Source organism: Lepus europaeus, chromosome 5 (genome assembly GCF_033115175.1).
Source record: "Lepus europaeus isolate LE1 chromosome 5, mLepTim1.pri, whole genome shotgun sequence".
Lineage (NCBI taxonomy): Eukaryota > Metazoa > Chordata > Mammalia > Lagomorpha > Leporidae > Lepus > Lepus europaeus.
In genome coordinates, this window is record NC_084831.1 from 87,774,119 (window position 1) to 87,789,946 (window position 15,828).

The following is a 15,828-nucleotide window of genomic DNA, read 5'->3' on the forward strand; positions in this document are numbered from 1 at the left end:
CTCCCCACGTAGGTGCAAGGGCCTTTGTATTCTCACCCGCAACTGTGGAAAAACTTTACACAGTTGGGAGACATTGGCATCTGAGTGGGTACTGAAAGGCTTTGCTGGGCATGGGACACACAAAGCAGACAGGGAAAGAATTTTCCAAGGGAGTCAATGGCGAAACGGCACGGAGGCTGTGCCCTAGGAAGCAGCTTCCCTCTTTAATCTGACCCTGGGCCTCAGCATTGGCCGGCCAGCACCTTAGAAATGGCTTGAGTGAATGCTGGGCAAAGCACCTTCATTTCCGTTTTAGCCCCTAGGAGGGTGGGGCTGAGAAGAGCGAGAAGGAAGGAAGCAGGTGCACATGTGTGCCAGTGGCAAGGTATCACCAATCTTGTCCATTCTTCCCCCAACCACCTTCCCTCTCTAACTAGAGACCTAAGCAACGTGTCGACAACCTGATCCAAACAACCCGGCTGTTACCACTGGAGGAACATGAACATGGACTGGGTACTCGATCATATGCAAGAAGTACTGTTGATTTTGTTGGGAGTGACCACAGCATGTGGTTTTATGACACGTGTTTTGATCTGTTAGAGATACTTAGGGAAGTATGTGGGAATTAATGATATGTTATCTATGATTTGTTTCCAAAAACTTTAGCAGGGATGTTGGGGGGCGGGTAGGAAGAGAATGATTAAAACAAGAATAGCCACATGTGGATAGTAGTCAACGCTGGGTGACAAGTACATGGGGGTTCATGATGTGATTATACTTCTTTACACACTTCTATAATAAAAAGTTTTAAACATAAATAAGAAGCTGTTTGCACACAAAATGAAGAGAGCTTTAAATGAATACTAACTGAATGCCCCCCCTTTTTTTCTTCCCTAACAGGATGATTGCCTTTGTTCCCCTCCTTCCCAGAACAGCCCTTCTGCTGCTTCCCTGGCCCATGGTCTCCTCCCTTCCAAAGCACCCTCACAGAAGAGCCTAGGGTTCCCTAACAGTCCAACCAGTTATGCCAATTCTCTGCTCAGAAGCCAGCCCCCCCCCCCCATTTCCAGGAGGGGAGGTCACGGCCATGCTGAACACAGAGGCCTCTCACAAGCTGCCCTCAACTCCCTCTCCCACCTCCCCCTCCTCCCACCCTGTGTGCCTGGAACATTTCCACTTGTCCATCCAGCCTCATTCCTAGCACAGTGACTCCTGTGAAAGACAGGTGCCCCCTAGGGGGGTCCAGATGCTCCTTCTTCCATGCTGCAACTTGCCCAGGCCCTGCTATGCTCTCTCTTTTTTAATAAAGATGTATTTATTTATTTGAAAGAGTTACACAGAGAGAGAGAGAGAGAGAGAGAGAGAATGAATGAATGAATCTTCCATCTGTTGATTCACTTCCCAAATAGCCATAATGATCGGGCTGGATCAGGCAGAAGCCAGGAGCTTCATCCAGGCCTCCCACGTGGGTACAGGGGCCCAAGTGCTCAGGCCATCTTTCCTTGCTTTGTCCAGGTGCATTAGCAGGGAGCTAATCAGGAGTGGAATCAGTGCCCATATGGGATGCTGGGGCTGCTGGTGGCGGCTTTACCAGCTACCCCACAGCGCTGGTCCTGAGAGTGTGAGGAGTCTGATGGGTTAATAGGCAGTCAGCGTGGTCCCAGTGGAAATTTGGGGTGTAGAGTGTTTGCTTTCCCCTAAGGGTCATCTTCAGCACAATCAAAAGTACCTATCTCGCTCTGCTCTCTTAGGAGCCCTGTTTATTTCCTTCCTCACCCTCGTCAGCCCTGGAAATTAGCCTCTTGTCTGTCTCTGTCACTTGACTCTAAGTTCTGTGTAAACAGGAACTGCATCTGTGCTGCTGTGCTCACGTTAGGCGCTCAAAGAGCATCTGATGAGTAAGCAAATGTTCTTATTATAGCAACAAGCAGATGGATTATAATTGCTTATGCCCCCGACACCCAATGAGATGGTATGATCCTTAAGGACAAGGATGTCTTTTTGCCTTTGTACCACTCAATCATCCCATCCATTGCATTTTCTACAGCAGCTCTGGAGACCAAATCATAAACCCATGTGCCAGGTAGTAGAATGAAGGTTACCATGAAGGCTGTGATACAATACTCATCAATGTTCAGTCACAGCCCTGCCACACAAATCTTCTAAAGTTGCCTTTCTTAAAAAGGGTAAAGAGGGGTCGGCGTTGCAGCACAGTGGGTTAAGCCACCAGTGATACCAGCATCCCACAGGAACGCCAGTTTAAGTCCTAGCTGCTCCACTTCAGACCTAGATCCTTGCTAATGTGCCTGAGAAAGCAGCAGATGATGGGCCAAGTGCTTGGGCCCCTGCATCCACTTGGGAGACCTGGATGGAGTTCCTGGCTCCTGGCTCAGGCAGGCCCAGACCTGCCTATTGCAGTCATTTGGGGAGAGGACCAGCAGATGGAAAAACCTCTGTCTCTCTCATTTTCTCTGTAACTCTGCCTTTCAAATAAATCTCTTTTTTAAAGAAGAATAAATAGTCAAATTCCTCTATGTTGATGTCTCATTAGATTTGGATTTACAGTAGTAAATTAATGACTTTCTGAAAATTCATAGTCATTCAAATTCACTAACTCAATGTTCTGAATCAGATGTGGAACACCTAGTTTTTTTCCCTTTTTTAATAAAAGGATCCCTGGGGCTGGTGTTGTGGTGTAGCAAGTAAAGCCGCCGCCTGCGGCACCAGCATTCCATATGGGCACCGGTTCTAGTCCTGGCTGCTCCACTTCCAATGTAGTTTCCTGCTAATGTGCCTCAGAAAGCGGAGGAAGGTGGCCAAGTCTGTGGGCTCCTCCGCCCATGTGGGAGACTGGGAAGAAGCTCCTGGCTCCTGGCCTCAGAGAAGCCCAGCTCCAACTGTTGTGGCCATTTGGGGAATGAACCAGCAGAGGGAAGACTCTCTCTCTCTCTCTCTGTGTCTATATGTCTCCCTCTCTCTGTAAACTCCGCCTTTCAAATAAATAAATAAATCTTAAAAAAAGATTCCCACAATAACACCTGTTTACTTCCAGGAAGGACCATGAAGAGTTCTCCCCACAACTTCCCACCCTCCCCTCCAGGGTCATTACCGCTAACACTCTGAGACATCTCTTTCCACAAGCATCAAGCTTTCAATTCAATTTTATATTTTCCTCCAGCGGACAGCTCTACAGACGTCCACACTGTGACCAGTTTGTGGTTCAGTCACATTAGCTAATACAAAGGAGCTCATAGAACACCTGTCCCAAATGGTGTCTCTGCTTTCCCTAAAGGGCAAGTGTTTGCTACAAAAATAGGAGATCAGACCTGTCTAAGCCTATTCCAGCTACAATAGCAAAGTATTGAAAAGAAATCTATTGCTTCTAGTGTTCCGCAGGCTGGCAAGTTCAAGATCCAGGCTCTGGCAGGGGCAGTGGGTGCTGAGCATGGGTTTCCTGCTTCACAGATGGCCCCTTCTCAGAGGGTCTTCATGTGGTGGGAGAGGCAAGCCGGCTTCCTGGGGTCTCTTTGCTGAGGGCACTCATCCCAGTCATGACCCAATCACTTTCCAGAGGCTCTGCCTCTTATCATCGTTACCTTGGGGACAAGGATTTCAGCATATAAATTTTGGGGGGAGACGTTCACCTCACCTGCATTCTCATCACCCTGTTACTAAGAGTTCTAAATAAATCAATAAAGGAAGCATAAGAAAGACCACACAAGAAAGAATGAAGCATTCCTCCACAAACATGGCCTAGCACTGCATGACCAGCGTCCGTGCTACAAGAGACGGGTGCTGTCTGATCAGTTTTGCTGAAGATGATAACACCTGGCTACACCTGGCTACTAAACACTTCCCAGCCCTCCTTGCAAACAACTCTGAATCATGGCAGGGGCGGGGTCTTCTGGAAATGATCTCTTACAGGAGAGCCCTCTGCCCTGGCACTGCCTGCCCCAAGCATTGTGCTGGGGGAGGTGGGGCAGGTATCACACCCTGGGGATGCTGAGGGGGATAGAGAGGAGCCCAGGCTGGCAAGGAGACCCGCAGAGTCAGCCCCACACCTCTCCCGGGTGACCACACAGGACTCCAGCACTTTGTTACTCACAGCCAATGGCCGTTTCTAAGTGATGTCATCACACAGATCACATTGATCGTCTGTGGACACAGCACCTTCAAGGATCTCACTGGTGTACCTGAGCCTGCCCCTCGCCATGCAGATGATCGGGACTCTCATCATGGGGAGAAGGAATCTCCCTCTGATCCCGCCCCCTCCATGGCTGCAGTCTCACTTCCTCCTGCACCCTGTAACCCCACACTGCTTAGAGCACAGTCCACGTTGCTCATCTTCACTCTCCCACCAGCACCGAGATGCTTTAGCCAGAACCCCCGTTTCCTCCTGCGGGAATCTAATGGGATAGTTCTGGTTTTGTGTTTTCAGGTCTCTCTGTTTTTGCTGACACTTAAAAAATCATTTTTATTTGAAAGGCAGAGAGTCAGAGATAAAAACAGACAGAGATATCGTCTGTTACTGGTTGACTCCCCAAATGCCCACAACAGCTGGGGCTGGGCCAGGCAGAGCCAGGAAGCCAATCTAGGTCTCCCAGGTGGGTGGCAACAACTAAGTACTTGAGCTGTCACCGCTGCCTCCCGGTGTTGGTGTCTGCATTAGCAGGAAGCTGGAAGCAGAGTGGAGCCAGGACTGGAGCCCAGGCACTCTGATCTGGCACACGCTTATGCCAAGCGGCGTCGTAATCGCTGCACTGAATGCTTATCCCGTCTTGAAGCTTTAGACAGTGCCCTTTTCTCTCTGTCGCCATCAGTGCATTGCTCTAGCCGGATTCGATTTGCTTTCTTCTGCCTCTCCCACGATCTCCTCCATCTTCTCCTTCTTCTTAATATCAAAGATCCTAAGGGCCTCCTCACCCTTGCTCCTCTGGGCCTGCACTCTCTCCCTGAGTAGTCTCACTCCCTTTATTACATAACCTGTTACTTTTTTAATAAAAATTATTTGAAAAGCAGAGAGAGAGAGAGAGAGAGAGAGAGACAGAGAAACAGTGAGACAAAGAGAAAAAGACAAAGAGAAAGAAAGAAAAAGAGAAAAAGAGAAAGAGAAAGAGAGAGAGAGAGAGAGATTGATCTTCTATCTGCTGTTTCACTTCCCAAAGCTGGAGTTGGGAGCAGAGCAGAGACTCAAACTTAGGCACTCTAATATGGGAAAGGGGAGTCCCAAGCATGATCCTAATTATAGACCAAACGCCTGCCTCCCAACCTGCTACCCTTCTGTTGATGACTTTTTTTTTTTTCTTTTTTCTTTTTTTGGACAGGCAGAGTGGATAGTGAGAGAGAAAGAGACAGAGAGAAAGGTCTTCCTTTGCCGTTGGTTCACCCTCCAATGGCCGCTGCGGCCGGCGCATCGTGCTGATCCAAAGCCAGGAGCCAGGTGCTTCTCCTGGTCTCCCATGCGGGTGCAGGGCCCAAGCACTTGGGCCATCCTCTACTGCATTCCCTGGCCATAGCAGAGAGCTGGCCTGGAAGAGGGGCAACCGGGACAGAATCCGGCGCCCCAACCGGGACTAGAACCCGGTGTGCCGGCGCTGCAAGGCAGAGGATTAGCCTGTTGAGCCACGGCACCGGCCCTGTTGATGACTTCTAAATCTGCACCTCCAACCCAAACTTCCCTCCACAGCTTCAGACCCGCACACCCAACCATCTGCGGGACATTTGCTTGGACCCAGCACCTCCTGAACTGATCACATCATCTTCCCAGGCCAGCTTCTGTGTCTGCACACCCTCCTTCAGCCGATGGCACCACCTTCCACCTGGGAAGCAACAGTGACTCTGCGCCGTTCCTATCCCATTGTGCAGATCTCCAGCCCAGAGATCCAGAAACCAGTGCTGCGCGTGAGTCGAGGAAGGATGAGCACTCAGATTGCAGACAGGGTAGCCACGGGACCCTGAAGGACCTGAAATCCAGCACCGGGCTCAAAAGGCTAGCAGGGAAAAAGCAACGTCGTCTGATGGACAGGAAGGCTGCTAACGGGCCAGGAGCCCAGCGGCACAGACACTAAGGGATTGTCACACTCAAGCGTCCAGAGAATCTGGACATGAAGTAACTCAGTCACCAGCTCCTAATACTTTTGATTACCGCTTGTTCTTTCTGAGCTCCTCGTTTGACTGTGGCTGGCGACCGTCCGTGGCATTTTACCTAAGCGGACGTCTTCTCTCCATGCCTGAATCCAGGCATACGTGACCGGGAAGCTTTATCCCACAGCAAACTCAACAGATTGGAAAGCACTTATGTCTCTATCTATCTCTCTTTATCTGTGCCTGTATCAATGCACATTTTTGAGGCTCTTAATTTTGCTCTTGAAATTCCTTGGTCTCTAGCAACTCAATGAATGATCTCGTAGGATTTCTCAGCCATCAGTCAGTAGGAAGGTTGAGAAAGTGTGAAGGCCTCGTCTGTAAACTGGCTTTTAAATTTCACATTCTGTAAATACTAAACTTCACAGCAAAGCTGAATAACATAACCTTCCTTAAATGTTCTATATGTTTTTTATTTTTAGAAGTTTTTTTTTTCTTCTCTTCAAGTCTCAAACATTTTTGTAACCTCTGCAAAGTTTGTGGCCTGTAGACACCATGCGTGGCCAGAATCAAGTCACTGGAAATGCGTCCACCTCCTCTAGGAAGCCTTCTCTCCTCATCACTGTGCTCTTCCTGCCCTCCTTGCTATTGGGTTACGTGCCCCTCCAGGCTGCTCTGAAAATTTCTAGGACAGGGCTCAGCGCTGTGCCATAGAGGACTAAACCTCCACCTGTGGTGCTGGCATCCCACCCATATGGTCATGGGCTCATGCCCTGGCTGCTCCTCTTCTGATCCAGCGCCCCACTAATGGCCTGGGAAAGCAGTGGAAGATGGCCCAAGCCCTTGGGCCCCTGCACCCATGTGGGAGACCCAGAAGAATCTCCTGGCTCTGAATCGGTTCAGCTCTGGCTGTTGCAGCCATTTGGGGAGTGAACCAGTGGATGGAAGACCTTTCTCTGTCTCTCCCTCTCTCTGTCTATAACTCTATCACTCAAATAAATAAAAATATAAATTTCTAGTGCATTTATTGATCACTTTTAGATTGGTTTGCTATTATTTTTATGCAGCTCTCTCTGCAGTAAATTGTTAACTCATTAAGCAGAGGGATAGCTTTGTTTTGCTTTTATATTTTCAGGGCATAGCACACAGTAGGTGCTCAATAAATAAGTGTTATGTCAATTTGTGAGTAAACTATCATCTAGTCAGAAAAAGGGGGCAGGGGAATGAAATCTGCTGAGGTTTCAGGTTCCATGAGAGATTGCTCTACCAGACTTGGTGGCAACCCACCGGGAGAGGTGGTTATTTCCCTCTGGGGGCGGGGCAGGTGACAATCACCTGCAATGATCCTGAGGGGGAGGGCAGCGTCTGGTTGGAAGAGGAGAGCCAGGGATTCCGCATAGGGAGAGAAATGTGAGCCAGCCAGAGAGAAATTAACAGAGTGCCAGGTAAAAGTGAGGCCAGGAACGTGGGGGAGAAGGAACGAGGGGGCCTGGCAGCTTGAGATCCATACATGCCTGGTAAACACTTTCTTCTCTGATGTTCCTAATAACATCGCATATTCATTAGTGAAATATTTCCTGGACTCTTGCTACGTCCCTGGCACCCTTGCTCTGTTCCCTCCCTGGCCCTTCACAGTAGAGGTGCCGAGTCATGAGGGTCTTGTACTCACACCTTCTTCCGAGACACCACTTCCATCTCACAACAGGGCCCGCCCCAGGGACCTTCCACCTGCAGCCAGCCACCCAGCTGCCTCGCTGACGTGGCCGGAATTTGTACCAGAACTTTCCCAGGGCTCTCCTCTTCCTTTGGGTCCCTTCTCCCCTTATCTGCGCAAATGCACATAAATTGTTCTTGTCTGAAGAACTGGGAGATACTGTAAGTTTATTTGAATGGAAATATGAAAGCATTCTTTGGAAAAAAAGGTCACAGACAAAAATGGCAAGTATCATCCCTACACACACACACACACACACACTCTCTCTCTCTCTCTCTCACTCTCTCTCTCTCTCTCTCTCCCTCCCCACAGCTTTCTATGTCAGACACATTATCTTAATTTCCCAAATAATGAGTAACCTTTCCATGACTTATGACTGGGCTCAGAACTGTCAACCCAAGTTCAAGTTCTGATGGGACCTCCCAAGGAAGATAGGAGGCACAAACAGGACTATGAAAGGGTCCACCTCCCCCACCGTGGTTGGTCTGAGCAGCCCCTGAGCCTTGATCTCTGGGTCAGAGAAAAAACCCAGATTTTTTCCCTGAGATTGTGTCCTATTTTACACACACACAGAATAAAGCATGTCAGTTCCAACACACCTTGAGTGCTGGCCCTTGATGTTTTCAAACAGTGGGTTCATCAAACAGATGTCACTCTACCCCCACGCGTAGGAAGGTCTCAGGAGTTGAACTCTGTTTTACTTTCTGTGATTCAGACTATCTGGAAGCAGTATTTGTTTCTAGGCTGAGGATACACAAGGGAACACGGGCAGCCTCGGCTTCCAAGAGCCTTCACGGGGAGGACACGGCCTCTGGGAGCCAGAGGAAGGTTCTGGGGCAAGGGCTGCTAGCTTGCTAGCTCGGAAGCACCCCGGCCAGAGGTGCAAAGCAAACCAAGGGCAGCCGCCCTGTGCGGTCCTGGGCTGCAGCTACAGGAAGTCCAGATTCATCCGGGAGGGAAGTCGTTGCTGAGCAACTGGGAGAATGTGGCGTTGAGGCCTGTTTGTTGCAACTTGACAGTCATTAAGCACCAGATGAAAAGAGAGGAAGCTGGCTTCGGTGGGGAAGGGGCAGCCAGGAGGGGACACCCCGAGTGCTAGGAAATGCGTCACCCGTGGAGAATTCAGACTCGGCCACCGGGACTGGGGGCAGGGGCAGACTCGCCAAGCTGTCTCTGCTGGGAGAGGCCCCAGAGACTTGCTGTCTCCCAGGCCTGGAGGGGCAGAGCCTGTGACCTGAGCTTGGGCTCTGGGCTGTGGGCACAGGTCAGTTAGGGGACATTCCTTGGCCTAACAGACTCTAAGCCCCTTTTACCCTGCAGTGTCTTCTCTCCTCAGATCCGTGGCTGATGAAAGCACGAGGGAGCTTGGGATCGGAAGCTGCCTCCGTGAGCGAGGCCTCCACCCGGGGGGAGGGGGCCAGGGACGGAAGAGATGGGGGAGCAGGGATCCTCTGCAGGGCAGCTGTGCTTGCCTCGGTCCCAGCAAAGTCTCTGCGCTTCCAGGAGCCTTTCCAGCTCTTCTCTAATGTGACCCTCTGACACACAGAGCAGGGCTTAGGATCCCCATTTCAGACAGGAAGGCTGAGGTCCCTTTTAAATGGCAGCAAGGTATGTGCTGACCCACAGACAGGACCCAGGCTCCCGGCCACTGGGAGGTGCCTGTGTGCCCCAGCAAGGAGACACTGATTAGTTCATAGGGATGGGGGAGACTCTGTGGCTGTGTTGGGACCTTTCAGGAAAGGATGGACATTGGTGATAGGTGGGGAAGAGTTTGATGCAAAAGCTCTGAACCTGGGGCATGGCTGCCTCAGCTCCCTGACCTCCCATCTGCTGTGTGACTGTGTCTATACAAACTCGCATTTCCCTAGAGGAGAAGTCTGGAGCCCTTGACAGCTACTCAAGGTCATCTTAAACCATATGAAGGTGAAGGGTTCCTGTTCTGTAAAGAAACATCAGGAGCTAAAACACTTCTTAGAAACAATGTGCCTGGGCCCGGCTGCAAGTGCTGGGTCCACACTTAGAGAATAAAGGCCGGGACCCCAGGCCCTGCTACCCTGAAGGGCTGCTCTCCCAGGGGCCTGCTCATGTCTTAAGCCACTTGAGTTTTGACCTCTCAGTACTTTCTTTTGAAATCCATAGTAACAACATCTGATCTGTCACGAAAAGCAATCTGGCCTACTGCATACCCGGTGCCTAAAACAAATCCTGGCAGGCAAATGCCAGGCCCATAGGCCTTGCACCCGTTTAGTGGACATTAAAGATCCTCTCTTATTTCTATGTCTTCTTTATTGAAATCCATCCGCCCAGGGGACATGTCGGCTGCAACACAATTTTTGTAGATGTAGGCAGAGCAAGTGTGAGCGCTCAGAATCAGATATCCTTGCAGCAGCTTCATCAGTTTCAAGAGCACAAGGAACCCATTTTCCAACCTAGCTCTGTGTCCAGCCAACAGCCCCGCTGCCCTCGGGTGGTGCCAGTCCTTGGCCTTCACCTCTCTCCTCCCTCTGCAAGCCTTCACCCAGGAAGGGGAGAAAATCCAGGATCCAAAGACTTAGACATGTGAAGAGAGAGGAAATCACTATGCAAGTCAGGAGGACGCCTCATTTTAAAATCCTGGAGGAGGGGGCTCCCAGAAACTTCACCCCAAATGCAAACGCGGAGTTGAAATTTAACAAACAGCAGCCAATGACCCTGAGCACAAAACCGTGGTGGCTCTCACCGGGCAGCCAGTGGTCTGCTCTACTTATTCCTCGTGATCCAGGAACACAGGGAGCAGAGCCAAGCACCAAGCCGGACATCGATGGGAGCTCACAGTCAGGACCCAAGACTAAGTCCTTTCTCTCCTGGAACTCAGTGTTCAGCACCCATGGTCCAAGAGCCACAGGTAAACAAAGTCAGAAAAGCAAAACCAGCACCCGAATATGGTGGGGGGAAGGAAAGAAAGGATCAAAGTGAGCTGGCGACAAACGCAGGCGTGGGTGTGTTCGAGAGCCGGGGTTGCGCAGCCCCTCAACCCAGGCCCATGGTGGGGAGGGAGGGTGACTGCACTTTCCCAGCAGCTGGCTGGTCTTGGCACCCCCCTCAGTCCCCCTGCTGAACTTCCACAAATAAACATTCAAAGCTGAAGGGACAGATTTGCTTCTCAGCAAGATTTCAAAGCTGCACACAGAGTCAGAGGGAAAACAGGAAGGACCTGGGGGAGGGGGCGCGGGCGGAGCAGGGGCAGGCAGGCTGGGGCCAAATCAGATGGGACTCGTCCCAACCCCTCACCTGAAACTGGCCCCGAGGCTTTTTACGAGGTGCAAACCCTTTCAGGTGGTGCTGGCAGTAGTGACACCTCGGGCCCAGGTCTGGGCTGCTGGGTTTCAAGCTGGCGCTGTTGAGCCCCGGGAAAGGTGGCAAGGGAAGAGGAACTCCTTGGAGCTGTCTCAACCCCGGTGAAAGTGAGAAGCTACATCTCATTCGGGAAAATCCAGGCACCTGGTGTCTTGTTTGCCCAGCCCCTCTGGGTCACCAGTTTGCCTGTGCCGTGTGCATGTGCAAGAACACGTGAGTGTGTGAGTGTGCACGCAGCCATGGGTGCCGCATTTGCATTGTTGGAGGATGACAACACTCACTGGGATCTCCAAGGGATCAGGGGAAAACACAGCTGGTCCCAGCTGGTGCTGGCCCTAGGACCCCCGCCCCCACCTCCCTAATCTCTGGGCTCCATGGGTTGCAGGGTCTCGAGGTTGCACCCCCCACTCCCCTCCCCCACCACCCTGGCTCCTTCCACAACAGGGGCAGGTGCCGTCACAGTGGTTTACTAACATTTCTCCCTCTTGGTTAATGAGAACTGGCGTGCATTTAATAAAACCTTATTTATACACTGGCCTATGTGCGCATGAGGAAGGCCCAGCACAGAGGCCAGCATTCCCGCACCAGAGCTGAGCGTGGCTGCCCGCCAAAGCAGCTGCAACAACAGCCCAGCCCAGGAGGCCTTTCCCGCCTCAGAGCGGCCCTGCCTGGCCCAGCCTCCTCTGAGGATCAGGGGGTCTGTCCTGAGTCTTTCTGGCCTGCCTCGGGGTCATTTTTTTCAAAGAACACTACTGATAGCCTGGGTACGGGAGCAATAAAAGCTAAATCCCATCTTAATGCCTGTAATTTCTTTTTGATTCCTTTATTAGTCAATGTTTTAAAAAAAAAATTGTTTAGCTGCTCTATGCATTTGTCGAGGGGAGAAGCACATTGCCAGGGCACCAGAAAATCGGACCTGGGTATCCTGCGGCCAGGGCTGCCCCTCCAGAGCCCGAGCAGAGGACAGGACAGCCAGGGGGGCCACCTCCCACCTGGGCTTCCTCCTTATCCATCCCCGTCAGGCTCTGAAGCATGCTGGCTTTGTAAGAGAACTGGAGGGAGGCCGTGTCTATACAGCACTTCCATCTTAGGGGGTGATCAGTGCCTTGAAGCCTCAGAAGCATTTGGGGTACTGCCGCTATCATGCTTGGGCTACAGAATTTGATAAGTCAAACTCCTAGGCTCCACGCCAGTGATTCTCAACCTTGGCTGGTCTTTGGAATTATCTGGGAAACTTTAGAACATACTGAAGTCCAGGGGCAGGTATCGTAGTATAGCAGGTTAAGCCGCTGTCTGCGACGCCAGTATCCCATATGGGTGCCGGTTGGAGTTCCCGCTGCTTTATTTCCTAGCCAGCTGTCTGCTGATGTGCCCGGGAAGGCAGCATACCCATCTGGGAGACCCGGATGGAGCTCCTGGCTCCTGGCTTTGACCTGGTCCAGCCCAGCCCAGGCCATTGTGGCCATCTGGGGAATGAACCAGTGGAAGGAAGATCTAATTCTGCCTTTTAAATAAATAAATAAATCTTGGGAAAAAAAAATGACTGAGGTCTGGGCTGCACCCTAAGCCAACTGAGTCAGAATGTCTGGGCATGGGTGCAGGCGCTGGTGGTTTCTCAAAGCTCCTCTGAGGTTCAAGGTGCAGCCCAAGCCTGGGAGGCACTGTCCTAGGGGCAGGTGCTGCTGGTCTCCCCAGGCCTCCCTGCTGTGAAGTGGCCGGTTTGCTTGTGTCTGGTCCCTGTGTTGCCTGCGGCTGGGTTGCAGCCGGGGGGGGGGGGGGGGGGGGGGCCTCAGCTCAGTGTCTGGCTTCCAGCAGGTGCTGTGAGCAGCAGGCGAGCACACAGGACCCTCTCCCAGGTCGCTGAGGGCAACTGGCCAGCACTGGGCTCTGCTCTCTGGACCTGAGCACTTGCCAGGGCAGCAAGGCCAGGGCAGAAGGACAGACATTCTGGTCTGACAAGTAAACACTGTCAGTGGCCTGAGTTTAGCGTCCGGTCACGAATGGAAAGTTTCTCCCCGGTGCCCTTTTATCCTCTTACGTCCAGGGTTCTGGGTCAGGCCCCCCTCGGGACATTCCCTACATCGATGGCCAAGGTGCTTCAAGAAGAGAAGTGAGGCCCAATCCTTCTTAGTGACAGGACGATTGCATGATCCCAGGCACCCTGGTGGCCTGAGACCTGCTCGCAAAGGCCAGGCACACAGACATCATAGATCCTGCCCTGCTGGGGCATACGAGCGTTACTGCCCGGACACGGAGCTTCGGCAGCTCTGCGGACACAGGGCCCCTTCTCCGGGCCGTGCTAGGGTCAGCTGCTCGGAATAAGGGCTCCTTGTCCTCTTACCCTCCTCTGTCTGCCTCTGAAAACAAACCAAGGAGTGTGTTGGAAACTGTTGGAAACCTGGGCCGGCTCTGTTGGAAACTCTGGGCAGGTCGATAGGCGGCGAGGCTTTCTGTTCTCCGGGAGTCAGCGCGGGGAGCGTCCGCGTGTCGGAGTCCCCAGGTCCTGAGCGCTCTCACCTGCTCTGGAGGCCTGTGCTGCTGGGCTGGGGACAGGGAGCCCATGCCCAGGGGAAGTCACCTTACAGAGGCATGAAGGGGAGAGTCTCCTAGCAAGGGTAGGGTCTTTTAGTCTGTTTCGTTTTGAACAGCGCACAGCTTGCTTTGATTTCAGAGCAGCAGAGTGGGTTTTCTGGGACTTGAGAGAGCCAAGGAGAAACAACATAAACACAATTTCCTCGATTAAGTTCTTAGTGAGTGATGTACCCCACGACACAGCTCCAGAAATTTAAAAGTAGGCAGACACCAAAGCAACACAGTATACCCTTCAAGGCTAGACATACGTGACGCGTCCCCGCGGAAGGATGCCAGGTTTGGGCGGTTCTGACCGTGAGACCTCTGGGCACCGCCACCAGGATCCCCTAAGCCAACGGCGCATTCTGGCCGAGCCCAGCTCTCCTCCTGCAAGGTCTCTGGGGCTGGGAATTCGGAACTTGCATCTTTTACCAAATTCCCTGGTAACTTTCATGCACTCTGCAACCTGAGAGCCTCTGCTCCGTACCTCCCTTGTAGAATTCCTCCTCACCTTCCCCTGGCAGCAGAGGAGGGGAGCTGATCGGGTCCTAGGCCGTCTGGGAACAGGGTGAGCTAGGTCAGGGCTGTCTGTCTACATTGTTGAGATGATGACTTTTTTTTATTCTATCGTGAAACAGCAGCAACATTTGGGGTCAGGATCAGAGTCCAAAGAAGGAGGATAAAAGCTCTCACTTGTGGAAAAATCCCTTTCCCACTACCACACACCATAGTCGTCATACAGACGAGCAATGGGCCAGAATGGTTAAACGTCTTGCCCGCCATCACCTGGCTGGGCATCTGCAGGTGAGCTCCTTTATCGGCCACCCTGCTGGGGGCAGTGGGGAGCACGAGTTCCACCTGGAGCAGACACAAACCGCCACAACCACACACCTAGCAGTGGACCTGCAGTGACTCCCAGGTCCCCAAGCCACCGACCCAGACACAGCATGGGCTCATGAGTGCCCCCAAATCACCTTCCGAGGGCCAAGCAGCCAGCCCTACCACTTACCACGCGGAAGAGCTTGAAGAAGTCCACATTGGCATAGAGGGTGTCCTCCATCCACTGCAGGGTGCCCTGGGAGAGGGAGCACAGGGCACCACGCACGGTCTGCGCCCCACGTCGCTGGCTGAAGATGAGGAAGCGGTCCAGGAGGGCCTCGCTGCAGGCGATGTCCTTCAGCGCCAGGTCTGGGACTCCGTGAGCAAACTGCAGGGAGGAGAAGTGACCCTGAGAACCCCGGCTCCACCCCCGCCCCGAGAGACGCCGCCGGCTAACCCACAGAAACTGGGGTGCATTCTGAGACGTGGCAGAGGGAATGGAGGCTGCTAATTAGCTGCTTTTAAAACAAGCAGATTGTTCTGGGTGGTCAGGTGGGCCCTGTGTAATCACAGGGTCCTTGAAACCTGTGGAAGAGGGAGACAGAGAAAGCCACGTCTGAGGAACGTGATGTGAGCACTTGACCATGGCCGGCCTGGGAGCTGGCAAGTGCCAGAAAGCCGATTTCCCTCCAGGCTCCCCACAAGGGATGGCGGCTGTGCTGGCTTCTGGCCTGCTAGACTTCTGGTCTCCGAACCACGAGATCATAAGCACTATGTTTTTTAGCCACTGTGTTTGTGGTCATTTGCTAGAGCCGACTCAGGAAATCCACACACCGCCCCCAGCCTGCTTCATTTTATCACACGGCCATTTATTTTATTTTTTTAATGTTTATTTTCCCATCGACTTGAGAGGCAGATCTTCCGTCTGCTGGTTCACTCCCCAAATGTCCAAAGCAGCTGGGGCTGGGCCCAGCTGAAACCAGGGGTCAGGAACGCCATCCCAGTCTCCCACATGGATGCCATTATCTGCTGCCCCAGGATGCAGCAGCAGGGAGCTGGGTCCATCTGGCACTCCGTTATGGGAGGCGGGAGCCACAGGCGGGCAGCTTATTCTGCTGCACCACAGTGCCTGCCCCAGGAGCTGCCTCTTCATGCACAATGCGCAGCTGCCAGCAAGCCCTTCTTCCTGAAGCCGAGGTGGAGGAGCAGCCAGAAACCACCTGTAGCGATGCAAATGACCCACCCCTTCCTGCCTTTCTCATCAGACTTAGAGTAGGAATAGTAAAATTTTTACACTTAGTAAAATTTGAATTTCAGATAAACTA

At 52.3% G+C, this 15,828-nt stretch overlaps 1 protein-coding gene across 1 annotated transcript in view; it reads right to left on the minus strand.

Moving 5' to 3' along the window:
• Window positions 1-15,828, minus strand: part of ABCA4 (ATP binding cassette subfamily A member 4) — a 134,399-nt gene that overhangs the window by 96,840 nt on the left and 21,731 nt on the right. Inside the window, exon 6 of the mRNA XM_062193442.1 lies at window positions 14,694-14,891. Within this exon, the coding sequence (XP_062049426.1) occupies window positions 14,694-14,891 (198 nt within the window). The remainder of the gene's footprint in view (window positions 1-14,693; window positions 14,892-15,828) is intronic.